At 61.4% G+C, this 17,626-nt stretch overlaps 1 protein-coding gene across 1 annotated transcript; it reads right to left on the bottom strand.

Moving 5' to 3' along the window:
• Nucleotides 1–7,760: 7,760 nt before the first annotated feature.
• On the bottom strand, nucleotides 7,761–17,626 carry TMPRSS13 (transmembrane serine protease 13). The gene is made up of 13 exons (XM_075723412.1): nucleotides 17,606–17,626; nucleotides 11,995–12,166; nucleotides 11,540–11,641; nucleotides 10,639–10,761; nucleotides 10,422–10,551; nucleotides 10,042–10,134; nucleotides 9,915–9,958; nucleotides 9,478–9,637; nucleotides 9,145–9,317; nucleotides 8,612–8,710; nucleotides 8,185–8,327; nucleotides 7,908–8,060; nucleotides 7,761–7,775 (listed from the first exon to the last, which is right to left on the bottom strand). Exons 1-13 carry the CDS (start codon nucleotides 17,624–17,626, stop codon nucleotides 7,761–7,763), a joined length of 1,428 nt encoding a protein of 475 aa, XP_075579527.1.

Genomic DNA, 17,626 nt, shown 5'->3' with positions numbered 1-17,626 from the left:
CGCTGCTGGCAAGGGGGTGCCACGCCGTTGGCAAAGGGGGATGCCACGCTGCTGGCAAAGGGGATGCCACGCTGCTGGCAAAGGGGGATGCCACACCGCTGGCAAAGGGATGCCACGCCGCTGGCAAAGGGATGCAACGCCGCTGGCAAAGGGGGATGCCACACCGCTGGCAAAGGGGGTGCCAGGCTGCTGGCAGGGGGATGCCATGCCACTGGCAAAGGGGGATGCCACGCTGCTGGCAAAGGGGGATGCCACCCTACTGGCAAAGGGGATGCCACGCCACTGGTGAAGGCGATGCCACGCCGCTGGCAAAGGGATGCAATGCTGCTGGCAAAGGGATGCAACGCTGCTGGCAAAGGGGGATGCCACGCTGCTGGCAAGGGGATGCCACACTTCTGGCAAAGGGGGATGCCACGCTGCTGGCAAGGGGATGCCACGCTGCCAGGCCGGGTGGTCCAGCTCACAGGGCTTATGTGCTGGTGCTGAGGGGCCACCCGGGTCAGGGCAGCTGGGGAGGGTGCAGCAGGGATGCGCCCAGCCTGGCCTGGCGCAGCGGTGCTGGCACCTGCTTCGGTTTCAGGCGTGCTGGGGACCTGCTGCCTGCGCTGACTCGCCCAGATCCGCCAGCGTTTGGCGGCTGCAGAGGAACAGACCCTTTGGGTTTTACCCAGAGCAGGTCAGAAACCAGCACACACTTGAGACGGCCGGGGCAAAATGCTGACAGGAGGAGAAGGGCTGGAGCCGCTGCTGCCGTGAACAAACGCCCTGTCACAGAGCTTTGTGGCAACCGACCGCTTTATTCCCATTGCGCAGCTGGGCACGTTGGGCGGAGCAAGATCCAGGAGGGCGATACGCGTTTAATACAGCACAGCGTGTGTTTAATATAGCACGGCAGGAGGGAACGCCTGTGCCTGGCGAGCTGCTCGTGGCCAGGGAGCAGCCTGGTCGCAGCCGCAGCGGGGAGGGAAGCTTTGGTCCTGGTCGTGCTTGGAGCCGCCGAGGTGCCCGCAGGCTTTGGCCACGGCCATTGCCCCGTGGCTGTGGGCACCTGCAGCAGGAGGGCAGTGAGCTGGGGGCCTGCCCCGAGCTCCCGAGAGCCATGCAAACCACAGCACCAAAACTGCTCGGTGGCATCCACACAAACCCAGAGCTTCCCACCGGCTGGGCGCGGCGTCGGATGGGCAATGGGGTGCCGAGAGCACTGCTGGGCAGCAGCTGCCTGCCAAGCGCCGCGGGGCACTGCTCCCTTTCAGGCCAGGCTGGCACACCCGTGTCTGCCTGGCTCCTGCTGCTGCCCTGGAGAGCCATTTCTTCTTGAAAAAAACACCTTAGCAATGCTGTCACCGCTGAGCTGGTTCATCCCCTAATAACTCAAATGCATCTTAGATAGAAATCAGCCTCACGGACAGTAATGGCACATAGTGCATTGTACATTCATTTCCCATAAAACATAAAAAGAAAATAAATGAGCACTGGCATTTCAAGGCAATTATTCAGAAGGGTCACAAGATACAGACCAACACAGAGGAGCTGGACAACATCAAGTGTCTCTAACGCACAGGGATAAGATGGTAAGGCTGTCGGTTACCCTGCAGCGAGCGAGGCAGGGATCAAGCAGTTATAATCAAGTTTTGGGCTCCGCTGCCCTTGCCCAGTCCTCAGCTGTTATTACCACTCCACGCAGTAAAATATTCTGATGCCGTGATCGTGCCCCGGGGACTGCAGTGAGCACAGCGGAGGCACAGACACCGAGCCCCCGCGCAGGCAGCGGCCGGGACGCACGGCTGGCTGCGGCTGCATGTGCGATGGGCTCTGCTCCCTTTAGTCCTTTATTTACAAATCTGCAAGGCGCTGCCCAAAGCGAGGGGAACCTACAAAACTGGCACCATCGCCTTTTTTCTGTACAAACTCAGCTAAAATAGAGACCCCATTGTGAACGTAGGACGCGAAGGGTCGGCTGCGCCACTCCCACGGAAGGAAAGCAGCACCGGCGGCTGCTGACGATAACCGGCTGCTGCACAGAGCCGTGCTGCCGGAGAGGACCGGAGCGAGCGATGGTTTCTTTCCTGGCAAAACTGGGCCAAACCTTTTGCTGGCGTAATGCGGACTAGCGGCACGGAGGCCAGGCAGGCGGTGGGGATTTATGCGAATGAAGCGGCCGGGCGGATCTCCTCATGCTCTTGGAGGCAATAGGAGCATTGCCAGCGGCTTCACCCAGGGCATGATTTCATCTCGGCCTGTGTCATCTTACACTGGAGCCGGCGCCGAGCGGGCACCTCCTCCCTGTGCTGTCGGGGCAGCGAGGCCTGGCGGGGAGCAGGGAAAGGAGCCGCCAGCTCTCCAAAACTCCAGTTTTAAGGTCTGTCCCTTCTCTGCAGTGCCAAGCTTGCAAACTGCCCGTCTGGTGGCGACGCAGCCCTCAGCACGGTCAGGGGCGCAGGAGAACTGAGCAGTGACAAAATTTGTGCATGGCCAGACAGCTGTATTGAACCCAATAACACCGCCTCGCATCAGGTCTCGGGCATTCCGTGCGCTCGGGACTCCCCTGGGAGCGAAGGAGAGAGCAGCAGGCTGCACAGAGGCTGCCGAGGGCCGCGTTCGCTAGCCGAGCACAGCCAGCGTGGGGGCTGCACACGCCGAAGTTCAGCGACTCCCTGCCAAGTGGTGACGTTACCGACTGCGGAAGGGAACCAATCCGAAACTACGGGAAAAATATTTTTGTAGAGAAACATCATCTCAGAAACCGTATAAACAAATCAGTTTTGACACAACAGAATAAAGAGCTATAAAAGGAGAGTTTGGGAAAAACACCACTAATGGGCAGTAATTCACATGGTGCCCGCCAGACTGTATTTTTGTAATTCATATTCCTCGGGGACACTGGCCTATGATTTCTAAAGCCCAGAGGAATATGGAAGCAGACTGGCCAGATGTGGGGCCACACTCGGCACCCCGGGCTCGGAAGACGCTCCGGAGCAGGATGCGGCCGAGCGAGAGGGGACGGCCTGCCTGCTGCGGGAATTTGCCCGCTGTGGGCTGTTCCCCCCAGACGGGACCCCGAGAACACGCACGAGGGACAGCAGCACCGCAGCTAGGAGCTGCCCAGAGAGACATCAGCAAAATGAACTGGATTAACCCAAACCCCGCCATGGTCTCCTCCCTCGGCGCCCGACCAGCTGGACGCAGGGGAAAGGCGGTTCCGTGCGAGAGAGGAGGCAAAGCAGAGGCAAAGCCCCCTCCCAGCGGGACCCTCCGTGAGGCAGAGGTGCCAGGGGCCCTACGTGGCTGCCGTGCCCGAGAGGAGCGCGGGCGGCGGGCCAGGGGAGGGCAGGGAAAGGCATCACCCACCCGGCGCCTGCCCCTGGTGCAGGGTGCTAAGAGCAGGGGGCTTTGCAAGAGCTGCAGGCGCTGCCCTGGGCCGGTCCCGGGGGGCTCCTCGGGGCTGGGCTGGCACCCACTGCGGCCGTGCTCCCCCCGGGGCTACGGACAGCAGGGCCTTTTCGCTGGAATGCTCCAGGAGCGGAGGCGAAGCGGTGCCCGAGACATCTGCTTCATCTGCGCGGCGTTGTCTTTGGGAACAGCAGAGCACAACAGCCGTGGCCAGGCAGCTTCACGAGAAACTAATGGCTTCTAATCTGGTTAGAAAACTTCAGCCCTTGGGAAAACACAGCATACCTTTCTGTGGGCCTGCGAGGAGGGACCACTGGATGGCAGGTTTAGAAGAAATAAATTAAATTTGTATTAGGGGCTGAAATCGTTTCTCTGCTTTGAGAGGCTATTTCAGAGAGCAGAAGAGCAATAACCTCTGAGGAGGTGAAATCCACAGCAGAGAAGCAGGTCCTCCGCGCGCTGAAATGGCATCGTTAGCAGGAACACAGTTCCAACAAGATCAGCTCTTACTAGGTTCCAATTTTTGTTTTATTCTTTCTCAAAAGATCTGCTTCTCCAGCACGCCATCTCAGACAGCAATAAAATGTTATGAGCTGCTGCTCCGTGGTGCACACTATGACTTTTATGAGCAGAAACCCCGAGATCCCCGAGAGCCTTTGGACAAATGTAAGCTGGGTCTGTAACATAAGACCCATTGAATGCACAATTTAATCAGAGCAACACAAAACGGGGAAGTGGTGTGGGGCCCCTACTCCCACCCCATCTCAACTGCTTTTGTTTGTCAAAAAGACATTTCCTTCTCTGCTGCACGAGCGGGGCGGTCAGCTGTAAGAGGGTCGGCAAAGGTGCAGTGCCTCTGCGCGCGGGGAGCAAGAGCCCCCATTCCTCCCACCGCCAGCACGGCAGCCCCACCTCGCGCGCCCCGACTGCACGACTGCTGCGGCAGGTTTGCCCCTGGCCCTTTTCACACTTCAATTTTTAGACGCCGTTTTCAGCGTCATTCTAGCAGCACCAGCTGTCGGTACCCAGCAATGCTTCTGGTCCGGCTCAGCGTTTTCCAGCTGAGCAGCACCCCTGAGCCCACACCCCGCCCAGCCAGCCCCTCCGTCCCCCAAGAGGCCGAACTGGCCCCCCCGCCTTGGGATTCACCCCAACCTGGGGCAGAGCTGCAGGGTGGTATCTGCAGCCCTGCACGGCTCTCCAGCTGCGTGCACACGGTGGAGCTCAGCACATACACCTCCCCGCGCCCGCTGGCTCTGCTCGCTCTCCCACTACCACCATGGGTCCCGCAGCTCTGCAGGTCATCGCCCCGTTACAACAGGAGCCTGAACAGGCTGGGTTTTGCACCGCAGCTACAAAGGCAGGGTCCCTCTCTGGCCTGAGCTACGCTCAGCTTGTTGCCAGCAGCAGGTTTTTCCCTGCCCCAAACTCACTGAACAGCAGAGACATCACAAAGTGAAGTGAAAACGGTCCCTTGGCCCCTGCACACCCGCTTTTTGAGAGGCTCGCACATGACGTGGGAGGTTTCTGGGTTGCTTCTTTGAAAAGCTATTTGAGGTCAGGCTGACTCAGTGTTTCCCAAAAGGCAACAACACTTATTGTTTCGGTGCAGGTCTTAGAGCAGCCGCCAAGCATCGCCCTGCACGCTGCAGCCCGCTCCGAGTCCCAGGGAGAGGTAGGTGCTTTCTGCACACGTAGAGCCAGACTAGACCTGCAATCCCAAAATTCAAATGCAAACCGCAGCTTTCTGCCTGCAGATAACCTTTTCCACAGCAGACAGCCAGTTCTGGGAACCCGGGGGATGCTCCCAGGAGGTGAGGAGGGGACGGGCCTGCAGCGGCCCACGCACCCCGAGAATTTCTCATCTTCACTTTGGAGGTAGCCTCTGCAGCTCCAGAGCCTGTGCACGGTTGGAGACGCAGTCTCCAGCACTTATAGGAAATGAGTCTCCCCAGTCCAGGAACAGCCAGGTAGCCCCGCTGTAAGCGATGTGGGTCAGAAACCAGGCTGCCTGGCCCGTGCAAAGTCCAGTACTCACATCATTCGGGGAAGGGATGCTTCCAGTTCCTCTGCAGGACACGCCGGACAGCACAGCACTGACCCCTCCACGCCACACCGACCTCCTTCCCCAGGAGGGAGCGGCAGGCTGTAGCGGGTGGCTGTTGCGCGCCTGGGCTGGGGAGAGAAGAGGCCACTGTGGCTGGGGCTAGCAGAGACGGACTCGTGAGGCAGCTTCAGACTATTTCAAAGAGAGCAAGTGAGCTCCCCAAAGCACCGGTCCCTCCTTTAATGTTCCCAGCTGCAAGAAGATGGGTTACAGCAAACCAGTTGCAAGTAACCTCTCCTCCTCCCAAGGAAAATTCAAGGCTAAATACTTATTACTGCTGTTTCTCTAACATGGGGCAGTTGCACCAGCTGTGCAGCCTTCTCAGGAAAGCATTTTATTCTGGTCCACAGCATTCACAAACTGAATTTTGATACGGCTCCCCCTTGGGCTCACGCCCATGGATTCCCCCCCCAGGAGGCTTTACCCCCACGGCTCTACCCCTACACTGCATCCATACCCGAGCATCTACTGCCGAGCCCCCACAAGACCTGATGCACCCCCCTTCTCCCAGTCACGAGCAGTAACGCAGAGGGTGAAGGGCAAGAAGGGCTTTTGCAAAAAGCTGCTCCATCACATGCGCCCACAATTGCAACAGCCACAGAGCAGCTCAGGAGTGAGCGTGCGCTTGGGTGCTGCGCTCACCCTGCAGCCCCCCGCCTGTGGGCTGCACGGGGGCACCCCCCCGCTGGCTCGCCGGTCCCATGCGCCCACTGCAGCACACACGGCATTTCCCCGTGAGGACGGGGGCAGCTCCGGGGCACCACAGCGTGGTCTCAGGCTGGAGCCCTGTGCAGAGCCCAGGGCTGGGCAGAGCTCTCCCCCCTCCCTGGGGCTTCCTTGGTACCTGGGTGCTGCCGCTTGCCAGCTGCCTTTCCAGCCTGTCCAAAAGAGCCGTCTCCACACGGAGCACTACCAAAACATTTATTGAGAAGAGTGGCAGGTGGCCAGGCTCCCCAGGACCCCTCTCTGCAGCTGTCCACAGGTCTAGGGAGGATGCTGCAGCCTCAGCAAAGGAGCAGCCAGCCTCTGCCCACCCGACGGGCGCTCACGCTGCCAACCAGGGGGGCTCCCGGAGCACCTTGCATGCCTCAAAGCATCCGCAGGGAGATGCAGGCACTTGTTTCCTTGGGGGAAACGCATCCCTGCTCTGGTGTAGCCAGGGAGGTAAGGCTGGCTATGCGATTCCTGCGTGTTCAGCAGCCGGAGGGAGAAGCCATCTGGCACTGCTCACTGAACAGACACCTCTGAGATCCGGGAGGGGCTGGGCGCTGCCGGGGAGGGGTAGCTGCTCTCCATCACGCTCCACCTTGGCTTTGGCTGCTGCTGGCTTCTGCCACAGCTCCTGCAGCCACCCCCAGAGAGCAGACCTGCCCCACACCGCTGCCAAAATCTTCATCAGAGCAGGGGGGGGAGCCAAGACCAGCTGCACACAGTCCTGGGAGTGAGTGCTTGCTCTGACCATATCCACGGCACAGAAAAACAAACAAATGGGTATTTCTCTCATGGGGAAGAACATCATTTAAAATGCGCTTCCTAAACCGATCTGCAAACACGAGAGTAACTCCTGCTCCTCCCAGAGGGTGGTATAACTGCACCTCGGGGCTCCCCTTTGCTCAGCCCTCCCTGCAGAAAACAGGGAGCATGGCCTCAGGGTGGGGGCAGCTGCTGCCCACCAGGGCCGATGGCACACAGCTGCACCGTGTCAGCTCAGCCCCATCCCGCACCCCAAGTCGGCACAGCTGCGACCTGGCAGCAGCATGCAGAGGAGAGGACTCCCTTGCCATGGGCATCCCACGGCTTTCCTGCTCCTCGCTTCCATCTGCAACCTCCTCCAGATCGACGGGCAGCACTAGCAGCCCCTCGCCCGCCGAGCATGCTGCAGTCCTGCCAGGAAGCACTCGCGACACCCCCGTCCATACACGTCTATTTACACGAGAAGGACCACAGACACAGGGCAAGGAGGTGCCTCCCCGGCGGCACGGCTGGCTGCCGGCACAGGCTGCTGCCCCCGGCGCGCTGCCGGGGCTGGCTGGGTGCTCGGCCCAGCCGCCCCCAGGCCACCTCCCTTGCACCGGGCGAGGGCAGAGTCACTTTGCAGGCGCCGTATTTTCAGAGGTTGGGGGCAGCGACAGGTCCCCGGCTGCGTGGACAGTCCAGAGATAGGTGGGGGGATCTGCTGGTAGCATCACGCCCTGGCAGCAGTCAAGGACAGGGGCCCGTACCAGCCGGAGAGGGACAGCCCAGGCAAGTGTCCATCCCGGTCTTAGTCGTTCTCGCTCTGCAAGGGAGAGAGGGGAGAGCAAGGATGAGGTGCCAGGGGCCGGGCTGGGGGGATACAGCCCTTCTCAATGCACCCAGGGCTGCCCGATACATCTCCCCAGCCGAGCACAGCCCGGCCATGCCACCTCACCTCCATTTTGCTGTATATCCAGCCAAGGAGCTTTGTCACACGTGTGTAAACACCAGGCTTGTTCTTCTGGCCACATCCTGTCCCCCAGCTCGTCACTCCGGCCACATACCAGCGGCCGTTGTCCTCACAGACCAGGGGTCCTCCGCTGTCACCCTGGCACAGAGGGGCAGACCGGTGAGGACAGGAGACGGGAGATGCCCACGTACCCAGCCAGGGATGCTGGTGCGCAGGAAAAGCGGGCAGCCCCGCCGCTCCCGGGCCACCTTGCCCGGCTCACCTGGCACGCGTCTTTCCCTCCCTGCAGGTACCCGGCGCACATCATCCGCGGGGTCAGGTAGCCCTCGTACACCTTATCACTGTTGCAGATCTTGTAGTCAATCAGCTTCACCTCGGCCTCCCGCAGCTTCGGGGATGTGTTATCTGCAAGGCAGGAGGAGCTGTGGGGCAGGGTGGGCCTCGTCCCCCCACCCCCAGGCCCCCCCACAGCACCAGGCATTTCTGCAGCAGCAAGGAAGCTGGTATTTCTTGCAGGCCTTATTTCTGCAGAACCGCACAGCTGGGAGGGCAACTGCTGCCAGTCACGCCTGCAGGAATGGCTCTCGAATACAGCAGCAGAGCCGCACTCGCTCCTCTCGCACGCTGCGTTCGCAGGTCGGGCTGCGACACGCAGGAGCTGCCTGTGGGGAGCCGGCATCCTCCCTCACCTTCGTTCTCCCTGGTCTTCCCAAAGCCGGTGATGAAGCAGGACCTGCCGGTCTGGAATTGCTGGCCGTACATGGGGAGGCAGGCTGGGCGAACCTGAGCTGGAGGGAGACACGATGAAAACCACATGAGGAGAGAGGGATGAGTCACCCAGGAGCAAAATAGCCACGGTAGTCACCAGCCCGGTGGCTAGGGAAGGGCGGGGTGTGCAGGAAACGCTGCCCTCCGCGCCCACCCAGGCAGGGTCTCTGCCATCCCCCCGCAGCGGGCACAGCGAGCAACACTGTGCCAGCTGCACAGCTGAGCCCACGGCTGCGTGTGCACGGGGCCCTGCCAGCTCCCAACCGCGGGACAGGCGGGGAAAGCAGCGTGGCCACAGCAGAGCAGGATGCTCCAGCTGGCAGCAGCCCCGTGCAGCCCAGGGGATGGCTCCGAGGGGACCCGAGCTGCCTCTTGCTCCTGCCCATCCCCAGGCTCTCTGTCCCCTCCGAACACCATCCCCAGCCCTGCGGCACGGCAAGCTGAGAGACCCCACCTGAGAGCGTCAGCGGCCTGGAGAGCTTCATGAGAGCAATGTCGTAGTCATCGTGATCATCGCTGTAGTTGGAGTTGATGATGACCTGGGAGACGGGGATGCTCTCTGCATGCTGCTTCAGGTCCGAGACCCCGCCGTACACCTTCCAGTCGTCGAGGATCTTCATGCTGTTCCTGGGCAGGGAGAGGTGGGGGCAGCGAGGGGTGAGACGCAGGGCACAGGGCTGGGCTGAGTGCCCATGCGAGGGCTGCCGGCTGCAGCCCCTGCCTGCTGCAGCCCCTGCCCGCGGGCTGGACAGCAGCACTGCAGGCAGCTGCCTGCGGCGGCACTCACATGAAGAAGCAGTGGGCTGCGGTGAGGACCCACTGCGGGTCGATGATGGTGCCGCCGCAGATGTGGATCGGCCCGTACTGCACACTGACTTGCCAGGGCCATTTGCTCACGGAGGTTTCCTTTCCTCCGATGATCCGGCCGGAAATCCTCTGCCCGCAGGCTGGAGGGGAGAGCAGGGCTGAGGGAAGGGCTCAGAGAGGAGGCAAGCCTGGCAGGGGGTGCGCACAGTGTCCCCACCACCCCCAGGCACCAGCGGCGCTCGGTTGCTCGTAGGGGCCAGTGGAGACCACGGGAATGCAATTCATAGTTTTCTATTACCCAGAAAGTTTGCTGGAAAGCGCCCTGTTTGCCCAGCCCTGCGCAAAGAAAGGAGAAAGCCACTCCCAAGCATGTGTTTGGCCTTGCCCACCCTGGCCCCTGCCAGCCAGCCCCCTTACTTGTGCATCGGAGGGAGACGTACTTTCCCGTGAGACACTGCGAGCTGCGGGAGAGAAGAGGGACACACAGCCTGAGCCCCGGCCCTGCAGCACCAGGGCAGGGCCAGGAGCCAACGCTGCCCGGTACCTGTTGAGGCTCTGCTGGATGGTGTCTCGCTCGCCGGTCACCGTGAGGCTCTTGCCGGAGACGTGCAGGGGAATGTATTCGGTCTGCGATGCACTGCGAGGGGAGGGGAGAGGAGAGAGGCAGTGAGGGTCCCTCCTCGCTGGGCGCTGACCACCCAGTCCCTGCCTTCTCAAAGAGGCTCTGCACACTAAAGCTGGGGGGCATGGACTGGAACACCCGGAGCAGCACTGGACACGCAGCCCTCCAGCAGAAAAGCACAACGCTCGGGGAAAGGGCACAGCGGACCGCACACCCGGCCAGGGCAGGAGGGCCACGGCAACACCCAGGGGACTGGCAGGACCCCAGCGCCCGAGCAGGACAACCCATCCCCAGGGAATTACTTCTGAAATCCCAGCTGCCGGCAGGTCTTTCTGGAGAAGGAGTCATTCCAGGCATTGCTGCACACCGGCAGCCACTGGCTCTCAGCGCTTGAGTAGACGTGGAGCAAGGACTTGTCGGATGTGAAGCGCACTGCAGGGATGGAGCAGGCGGGTCAGTGGTACCCAGCGCCCCGGGCGCTCCCCTTGCTCCCACCACCCCTGGCTCCTGGTGCCTCACCGCAGTCCAGCTCATCGCTCCTCTGGGAGCAGTCGACGATGCCATCGCAGCGCACAAAGCTGTCCTTGCAGCTCTCGGCGGGCTCCTTGTACACGATGCCGGTCTGTGACCGCCAGAACATAACTGGAAACAAGCGCACACCGTGATGAGGCAGGGGCTCACTGTGGGCAAGGGTGCTGTGACCCACCCAGACAGGCGTCTGGAGGTGGTCTGCCACATGCAGGGACCCCTCCAGCACAGGTGTGAGCTCGGGTGCGGGGCTGCCGCTTGAGCCAAGATGGAAGAGCTGCAGGATGGAGGGCTGAGGGAGGACTGGCCAGCCCCGAGCATCCCCCCGTGCCAGCCCGGCAGCGTGCAGCTCAGCTGCTGCAAGCCCCTCTCCTTAACCCCCTTCTAGCTCGCTCCTGCAGAAAGATGCGTTCAGCCCACCAAATGCTTTGAGACCACCGGCTACAGCAGCTGGAGAACCGACTGCTAGATGTTAGGAGGATTAAAGGGATTCCCCCGGGCTCTGTGCCTGTTCTGCCTACGGACTGCCCTTCAACAGGTCCTGCCCGCTAACCCCGCGCCCCAGGGAGGGCGAGCATGGGTGCTGCAGGGGGTGCCCCGCTGCTTGCCGAAGCAAGCCCAGGAGAAGGAAAGCGCGGCGCAGCCCCCCGCCCCACCAGGGACTGTGGGGAGCCGGAGCAGCGGCTCTCCATCCCCAGCAATCCTGCTGCTGCATGTCCACCAGATGTCAGGAACACTCAGGGAATGGGAAGAGCACATCTGCCGGCTCGCCTCCCGGCCCGGGGGTTTCCCTGGGGTGCTTCCCAGCGCAGGCCTCCCCAGCCTCTGCTGAACCCCAGCCCCTCTGAGGTCTCCCTGCCCTGGAGCCGCCCCGGGCTGGGACCTCACTCACACAGCAGGATGAGGGCGATGAGCAGCACGATGAGGACGGAGGTGCAGAAGATGAGCGCAAGCCGTCGCTGGCTCATGCAGGGAGCTCTGAACATGGAGGAACCTGGCAGCAGGGCAGAGGCAGGGTCAGGGGGAGCGGCTGCCTCCGGGGTGCCCGGACCCTGCTGCCCACTGGCATGTGCCGGGCCCTCCCTGGCTCCCCACACGGCCCACGAGATGTGGAGGAGCAGGGCCATGCGCTCCCCGCACCTCCCCGTGGCATCCCCCCACCCTGCCATGGTCCCTGTCCTCTCCCTTGCCAGGGGCCCCCCTCACACCCCCAAGAAAACACCAGCCCGTGGCTGAGGCTTGTGCCAGCAGTGGGCACAGGACCCGTTCCCTGCCTCCCTCGCTCCCCAGCCCAGGTGGGACTGGGGCCAGGGTGGCCAGAGACCACCCTCAGCACCATCCTCTTACGTGCGCTCTCACAGCTCGTGCAAGGGGCCGGGGCTGCGCTGGACTCCGGGCTGTAGGGTTTGAAGCTAATGCCAAGGACACTTTCTCGAGGCTGCGGAGATCGAGCACCGAAGATGTTGCTGACTGTGGAGGCATGGAGGCTGGGACGGACGCTGCTGGGTGATGCCGTGCTCTGCGAGCAGAGGACACCGTTACCGGCAATGACCGCTGCCCACAGGAGAGTCCCCGTGGCTGCCCCCCACCGCCCGGGCAGCCGTGAAGGCAAAGGTGACGCGGAGCCGAGCTCCCCGGCACGGCACCGAGCTCCGCGGCACGGCCAGCCATTGCCGCTGGTGGCTATTCCTCCACACCGCCACGAGGTGCATGGCAAGTTACCGCTGCGGTGCCTCCTTCTGTACCACAAAGCCCACCCCGTATCCCACCCCGTATCCCACCCAGGATGGCTGAAAGCCTCTTTGTTGCAGAGTTTTTCCCCTTTTGGTGGCTGCTGGCCGAATTTCCCAAACTGATTGCTTCGATCAGAGTGATCAGCCGGTTATTTGGCATCGGGTCAGTCACACTGTGGCCCAGTTCCACGAAGCTAGTGCCCCAATTTATGCATCTATCCTTAATTAGCCATTTGAAAAATACAGTGCAATTTCCAGCTGTTATTTAGTAATACTTAATAATCAGTGTTTTCCAAGCCCTGAAATGTCCTGCACCCTGGAATGCTGTTCTGCAGTTGTGTCACTCTTGATCCATGAATTTGCAAAAGAATATGTATTTGTTTCCTTTCCTCAAGATATACTCTTCCTAAGCGCTCCATCGGCTTCGATCAGCTACATAAGCGAGAGCCTTTTGTTTTCCTTCCGAGAGCACCCATGTTCAAAGCCCACAATAAATGCCATTTCCTCTGCTACTGTAATTTCATCGGTAAACTCTCAGATACAACTTTGGCAGTAAGAAATGACCGCGCGCCTTACAGAAACTGCAAGGCATCGCCAGCCAGCGCACGGCAGCGACAGCCCGGCCTGGGCTTCGTTCTCTGCAGGCGCTTACCACCCTGCCTCGCTCCTCCTGCCCGCGGTCTCCCGGCACTGCTCCCAGCGCCGCACAGCTGTGACCGGCCGCATTCACACCGGCCTGGTCGAGGGAAGCGGGTGAAACCATTGCCACCCACATTTGGACTGCGTGTCCCTACAGGCAGCATCGCTCCTGCCCCGCAGAAGGCCACCCAAGAGAGAAGCGGAGCCGCCATCCTTTGGCAGCAGAGTGCAGCCAGCTCGGGCACCCACACCCCAGCCCCGCTCCCAGGGGACCACTTACCGGCCAAGAGGTGGGCTCAAACACGCCTCTCCAGAAGACTCTCTCCAATTTTTGGCCCTGCAGCTGCTAGCGGTCACATTTCCCCATAACCAGAAAACATCCCCTTCCCTGCCAAGCCAGCAAGCCCCACCTGGGCCGGTGCACGGCGCTGGGAACGGGCAGAGAGGATGGGGGCGTTGGGCAGAGCAGGAGCTGCCGCCGAGTTGCCCCCTTCCAGCTGGATTTTCTCTACCCTCGTGTTTCCTGCTGGGAATCAAGGGCTCTAATGAGCACGTCGAGAGCCTGCTCCAGCTCATGCTTCGTAAATACGGCTGTGCCCTTTCTTGCAATGCGGTGGTGTCACTTCCTGGGCATTATCCCCTGAGTCACGCACCCCGGCGTGGCCACGCGTGCTCCCCACGCAGGGTCTGCCTCGGCCCCCAGCTGAACGTCGGGGGGGACGCGACACCTCTCAAACTGTGCCTTAGTAACTGCTGGCAGCCCAGGCGCATCAGCCGCCGAGCCGGCAGGCACAGCACCCCGGGCTCCCGGGGAGGCTGCCTGGCCACCCGCCCTGGCCAGCAGCAGGGTGCGCAGGGCCACCCCCCGGCACAGGCGTCCAGTCCTGCCGGCTCGGCCCTCCTCCCGCCGCCCGCGGGGCCCTTGGCGCAGGCACCGCTAACATCTCCCGGCCATCGAGAGCCACCTCCCCGCTCACGTCAGGGGATGGGGACTGAGCGAGCAGCACACACCGGGCAGAGCAGAGGCAGTTTCTGTTTCACAGCATCACCCACCCCTACCAGCCAGCGATAACAAGCCTGAATGTGCTCAGCCTGCAGCCAAAGGCCAGTTTTCCCTACACCCGAGTTTCACAGCAGCCGTGCTGCAGGCTTGCCTTCTTGGGGCTCTCCCAAAGGCGCCGGGGGCCCAGGAGAGCCCCTCCGTGTGCTGGGCTGGCACGGCAGCTGGGGGGGCTGGAAAGTGCCCCAGCAGCATCCTCCCCCACCGAGTCTGAGCAGTCACACCGATGGGATTCAAGTTCTTGCAGCAAGTATCACACGCCCGCACCGTGAAACATCCCTGGGTATCCTTAGTGCCCATTGTTAGAAAGCGTACACGATCGGCCGGGGCTGCAGCGGGTCCTGCGCCACTGCTTTGCAGAAACAAAGCAACGAGCAGATGCTGGGAGCCTTCCTAGGAAAAGAATTTCTCCTGTCTATGTGTAAATGAAGTTCTTGTCAATACCCAAACAGTATCATTTACGCTGGCATTTGTACGCTATCATGTGGAGATATATCATGTCTGATATTTCACATGCCTCATCCTGCAGCAAGTGTAACCCTTCAGTTACCAGAACAGCAGAATTACAATGCTGCTAAGGACAAACCTCTCCGTTGTACTAGAAAACACAGCCCAGCTTCACCAGTAAGCCAGTGGTGCTGGGCGCTAAAGCATTTCTACCTCTGGTGTACAAACATTTCAAATTAACACATAAGTTCAGTATAGGTTAAATTGCTCTTATTATTCCTCAGCAGGAAACACATGCCCTTTCTCACACTCAGATGAACTATTAGCTACTTATTTCCTTAAAAGTCTAGAGTCCAAGTATGTTTTTTTAGGTCTATCACAGAAGCTAACAAAACTTTTACACGGGCTCCCGGTAACCAGCATAATTGGCTGCTGTTGTACAGCCACTGGAGCAGAAAACAAACAGCAGCGGCTTTATGAAGACATTTCTGTTAAGGAGCATGCATTACCCTGGTGAGTGAGCTGCGACGTCTGCCCACAAAACCTTTAGTCATCCTTTTCTGGCTTTTGAGTAAAAGTCAGACCCGGAGCCATACCTATCTCACATGCGTGGCTGTGGTTTGAGCCCTTTTTCTGACGTCCTCTCTGCAAACGTTCCACCAGCCACGAGAGCATTAAGCGCTGCTGTGGGCTGGCGCCTGGAAGTCAGATGCGGGGAGGGGGAGCACAACCGGCTCCATCCCGCGGCAAGGCCGACCTCGGCCAACATGGGAGGAGGGATGCTGGGGACATGCGGGGGGACTCCTCGCCAGCTCCGCTCGCCTCGTGCCTGGCGCAGCCTCCCCGGGGAACGAGCGGATGCTGCCTGTCTGCAGCGTGAGCCCTTTGCTAAACTTGTGGCGAGCACAGCCACCACCTCGGTCCTTCTTTGCTTTGCCCTGCTCCGAGGCTTCGAGCAGAGCTGGGAAAAGCACCTAAGGCACAGACAGCAGCACCGGAGAAGCCCATCCCCTTCGCAGCATGAGCTGCCACGTGCACTGACCTCCAGCTCGGCTCCCTGCTGCAGAAGGAGGGCCACCAAATCCGTGCCAGCAGAAGGCAATCGCCAGGGAGAGGCTGACCGGGCTGGGCTCGAGGCTCGGGATCCACGCGTGACGGGGAGGGAAGGCAGGGAAACCAGCCAGCAGTCACCCGCAGTTTCGGAGTGGGAGGCAGAGCGGAAGAAGCCAGGCAACACCTGGGGTGTTGCAACCGGACACAGGGCCCAGCCATGTCTTGCAGGAGCAGAAGGGCACAGCAGCTACCCAGAATTTGGAGCATCAAAAGGGCAGGGAAGCAGCCTGGCTTAAATAAGCTGGAAGGAGCTGCCTAAGCAGGTGATCATCTTTCCCAGCTGAGCTCGGCGGCCCGCCTCTCAGCATCGCTCTCTGCTGCTCACTGTTTCGGGGCAGGGAACCGGCTCCTTCAGCTGCTTGTGGAGCGCTGATTGTCCACGGCAGATCAGATCAGCAAGCGCACAACAGCCACATTGTCCTCATGCTCACCTGGGACAAAACCCTCCCGAGCCTGTGAAAGCCCCTGTTCCCTCCCGTGACACCCGTCCCGCTCGAGTGCCGCAGCTGAGCGGTGGCTCGGCGGTGCCGCCCTGGGAGGGGGCAGACCCCCAGCCCAAGCCACGGCCCCCCCGGCTCGCCGGCCTCGCTCCCCCCGCTGCCGACGGCGTGGGGCTGGGCAGGGCCGCTGGGGCCGTGGGGACAAACAGGGCAGGAGCTGCGGGAGGACGCTGCCGAGACCCAGATACCGCAAAGGGGCAATGCATGGGGAAGTGAAATCCCAAAGGGCCGTTTTGCAAGCACGGATGATGAGCCATGACGATTGAGTCAGCCCGATCTGGCCAGGGACAGGTTGCCTTATGCCAGTGTGAGCAGCCCTTCAGGCAGAGATCAGAAAATGTCCCGGGGGTGAGCAATCGCTGCTCGCCCCCTTCCACCGATGGGCAAACCGAGGCACAGAAAGATGAAGTGACTCCCCTGCAGCTGCGGAGCCAAGGGCGGCACCTGGGACTCCTAATGGCCCATTTAATCCAAGGGACAAAGTCAAGGTGGCCCAGCGGGGATGCCCAATACTGGGTAATTGTCTCCATATGCGGGCATCCCAATTCCTGCCCTGCTCTCACCGAGACCCGGTGCTGCTGCCCGCTTTCGGGGCCACCCAGGGATCGCCCAGGCTCACGCTGCAAAGCAGTGCTGGGGGCAGGCTGCCCCTCCCTCGGGACCCAGCCCGGAGCTGGCATGAGCCCACTCTTCTGCTCCTGGCTGCCTCCGAGGCACCCACACGCCAAGGGGCAAGAAGAAGGTGGCTTTTACAGCTGGCCCTGCCTCCCCTCCAGCCCCATCCACCCTGTCACTGCTGCCTTTGCACGTTCCGGACGTTACTGGCACAGCCGGCAGCGCTCGGCATGGTAATTACCCGCTGCCTCGCCCGGGCGGGCTGAGCCCAGTGCCCAGCCAGGGAAGGATGTTTTCCTCATGACAGGATGCTCAGCAAGGCCCCATGGCAGACACCAAGCAGGCCCCAGTCAACCCAGCCCGAAAAGAGCACGGGGGCCAGGGCCACCAGCGTGCTGCCGCTGCTACCGACGTGCTGGTGGGAGGTGCCAGCGGGCTCAGGAACGTGCAGCTCCCATGGGTGCCAAGCATCGCTGGCTCCCACCGGCAGCGCCAGCTCGCCCTGCCAGCTGGTTCCCCAGTCTGCAAATCCTCTCCAGTGTGGAAAAGCAGCGGTGCCAGGGTCCCTGACACCTCCTGTGCCAGCACGGGGCTGACACCGGGGATGCTGGCGGCAGTCCTCCTCCCTCCGTGTGCCAAGGCAGTGCCGGAGGCAGCAGCCTCACAGGCAGCTCGCCCCGGGTCCTTCTCCCCGCCGCCAGCACAGGCTGCTGCGAAGGCAGCACCCCAGAGAGCAGGAGGGAGAAACCGGGCCCTCCACCAAGCCCCGAGGAAAGTGGGTCCATACAGCCACAGAGCAGCCCCCGGTACTCCGAGCCGGGTCAGAGCTGGAGGAGCTGCCCATGCCTTACCGGAGAGGTTTTCCCGTCCAT

This window comes from Pelecanus crispus, chromosome 19 (assembly GCF_030463565.1).
Source record: "Pelecanus crispus isolate bPelCri1 chromosome 19, bPelCri1.pri, whole genome shotgun sequence".
Classification (NCBI taxonomy): domain Eukaryota; kingdom Metazoa; phylum Chordata; class Aves; order Pelecaniformes; family Pelecanidae; genus Pelecanus; species Pelecanus crispus.
This window is presented reverse-complemented; position numbering and strand designations above follow the sequence as displayed.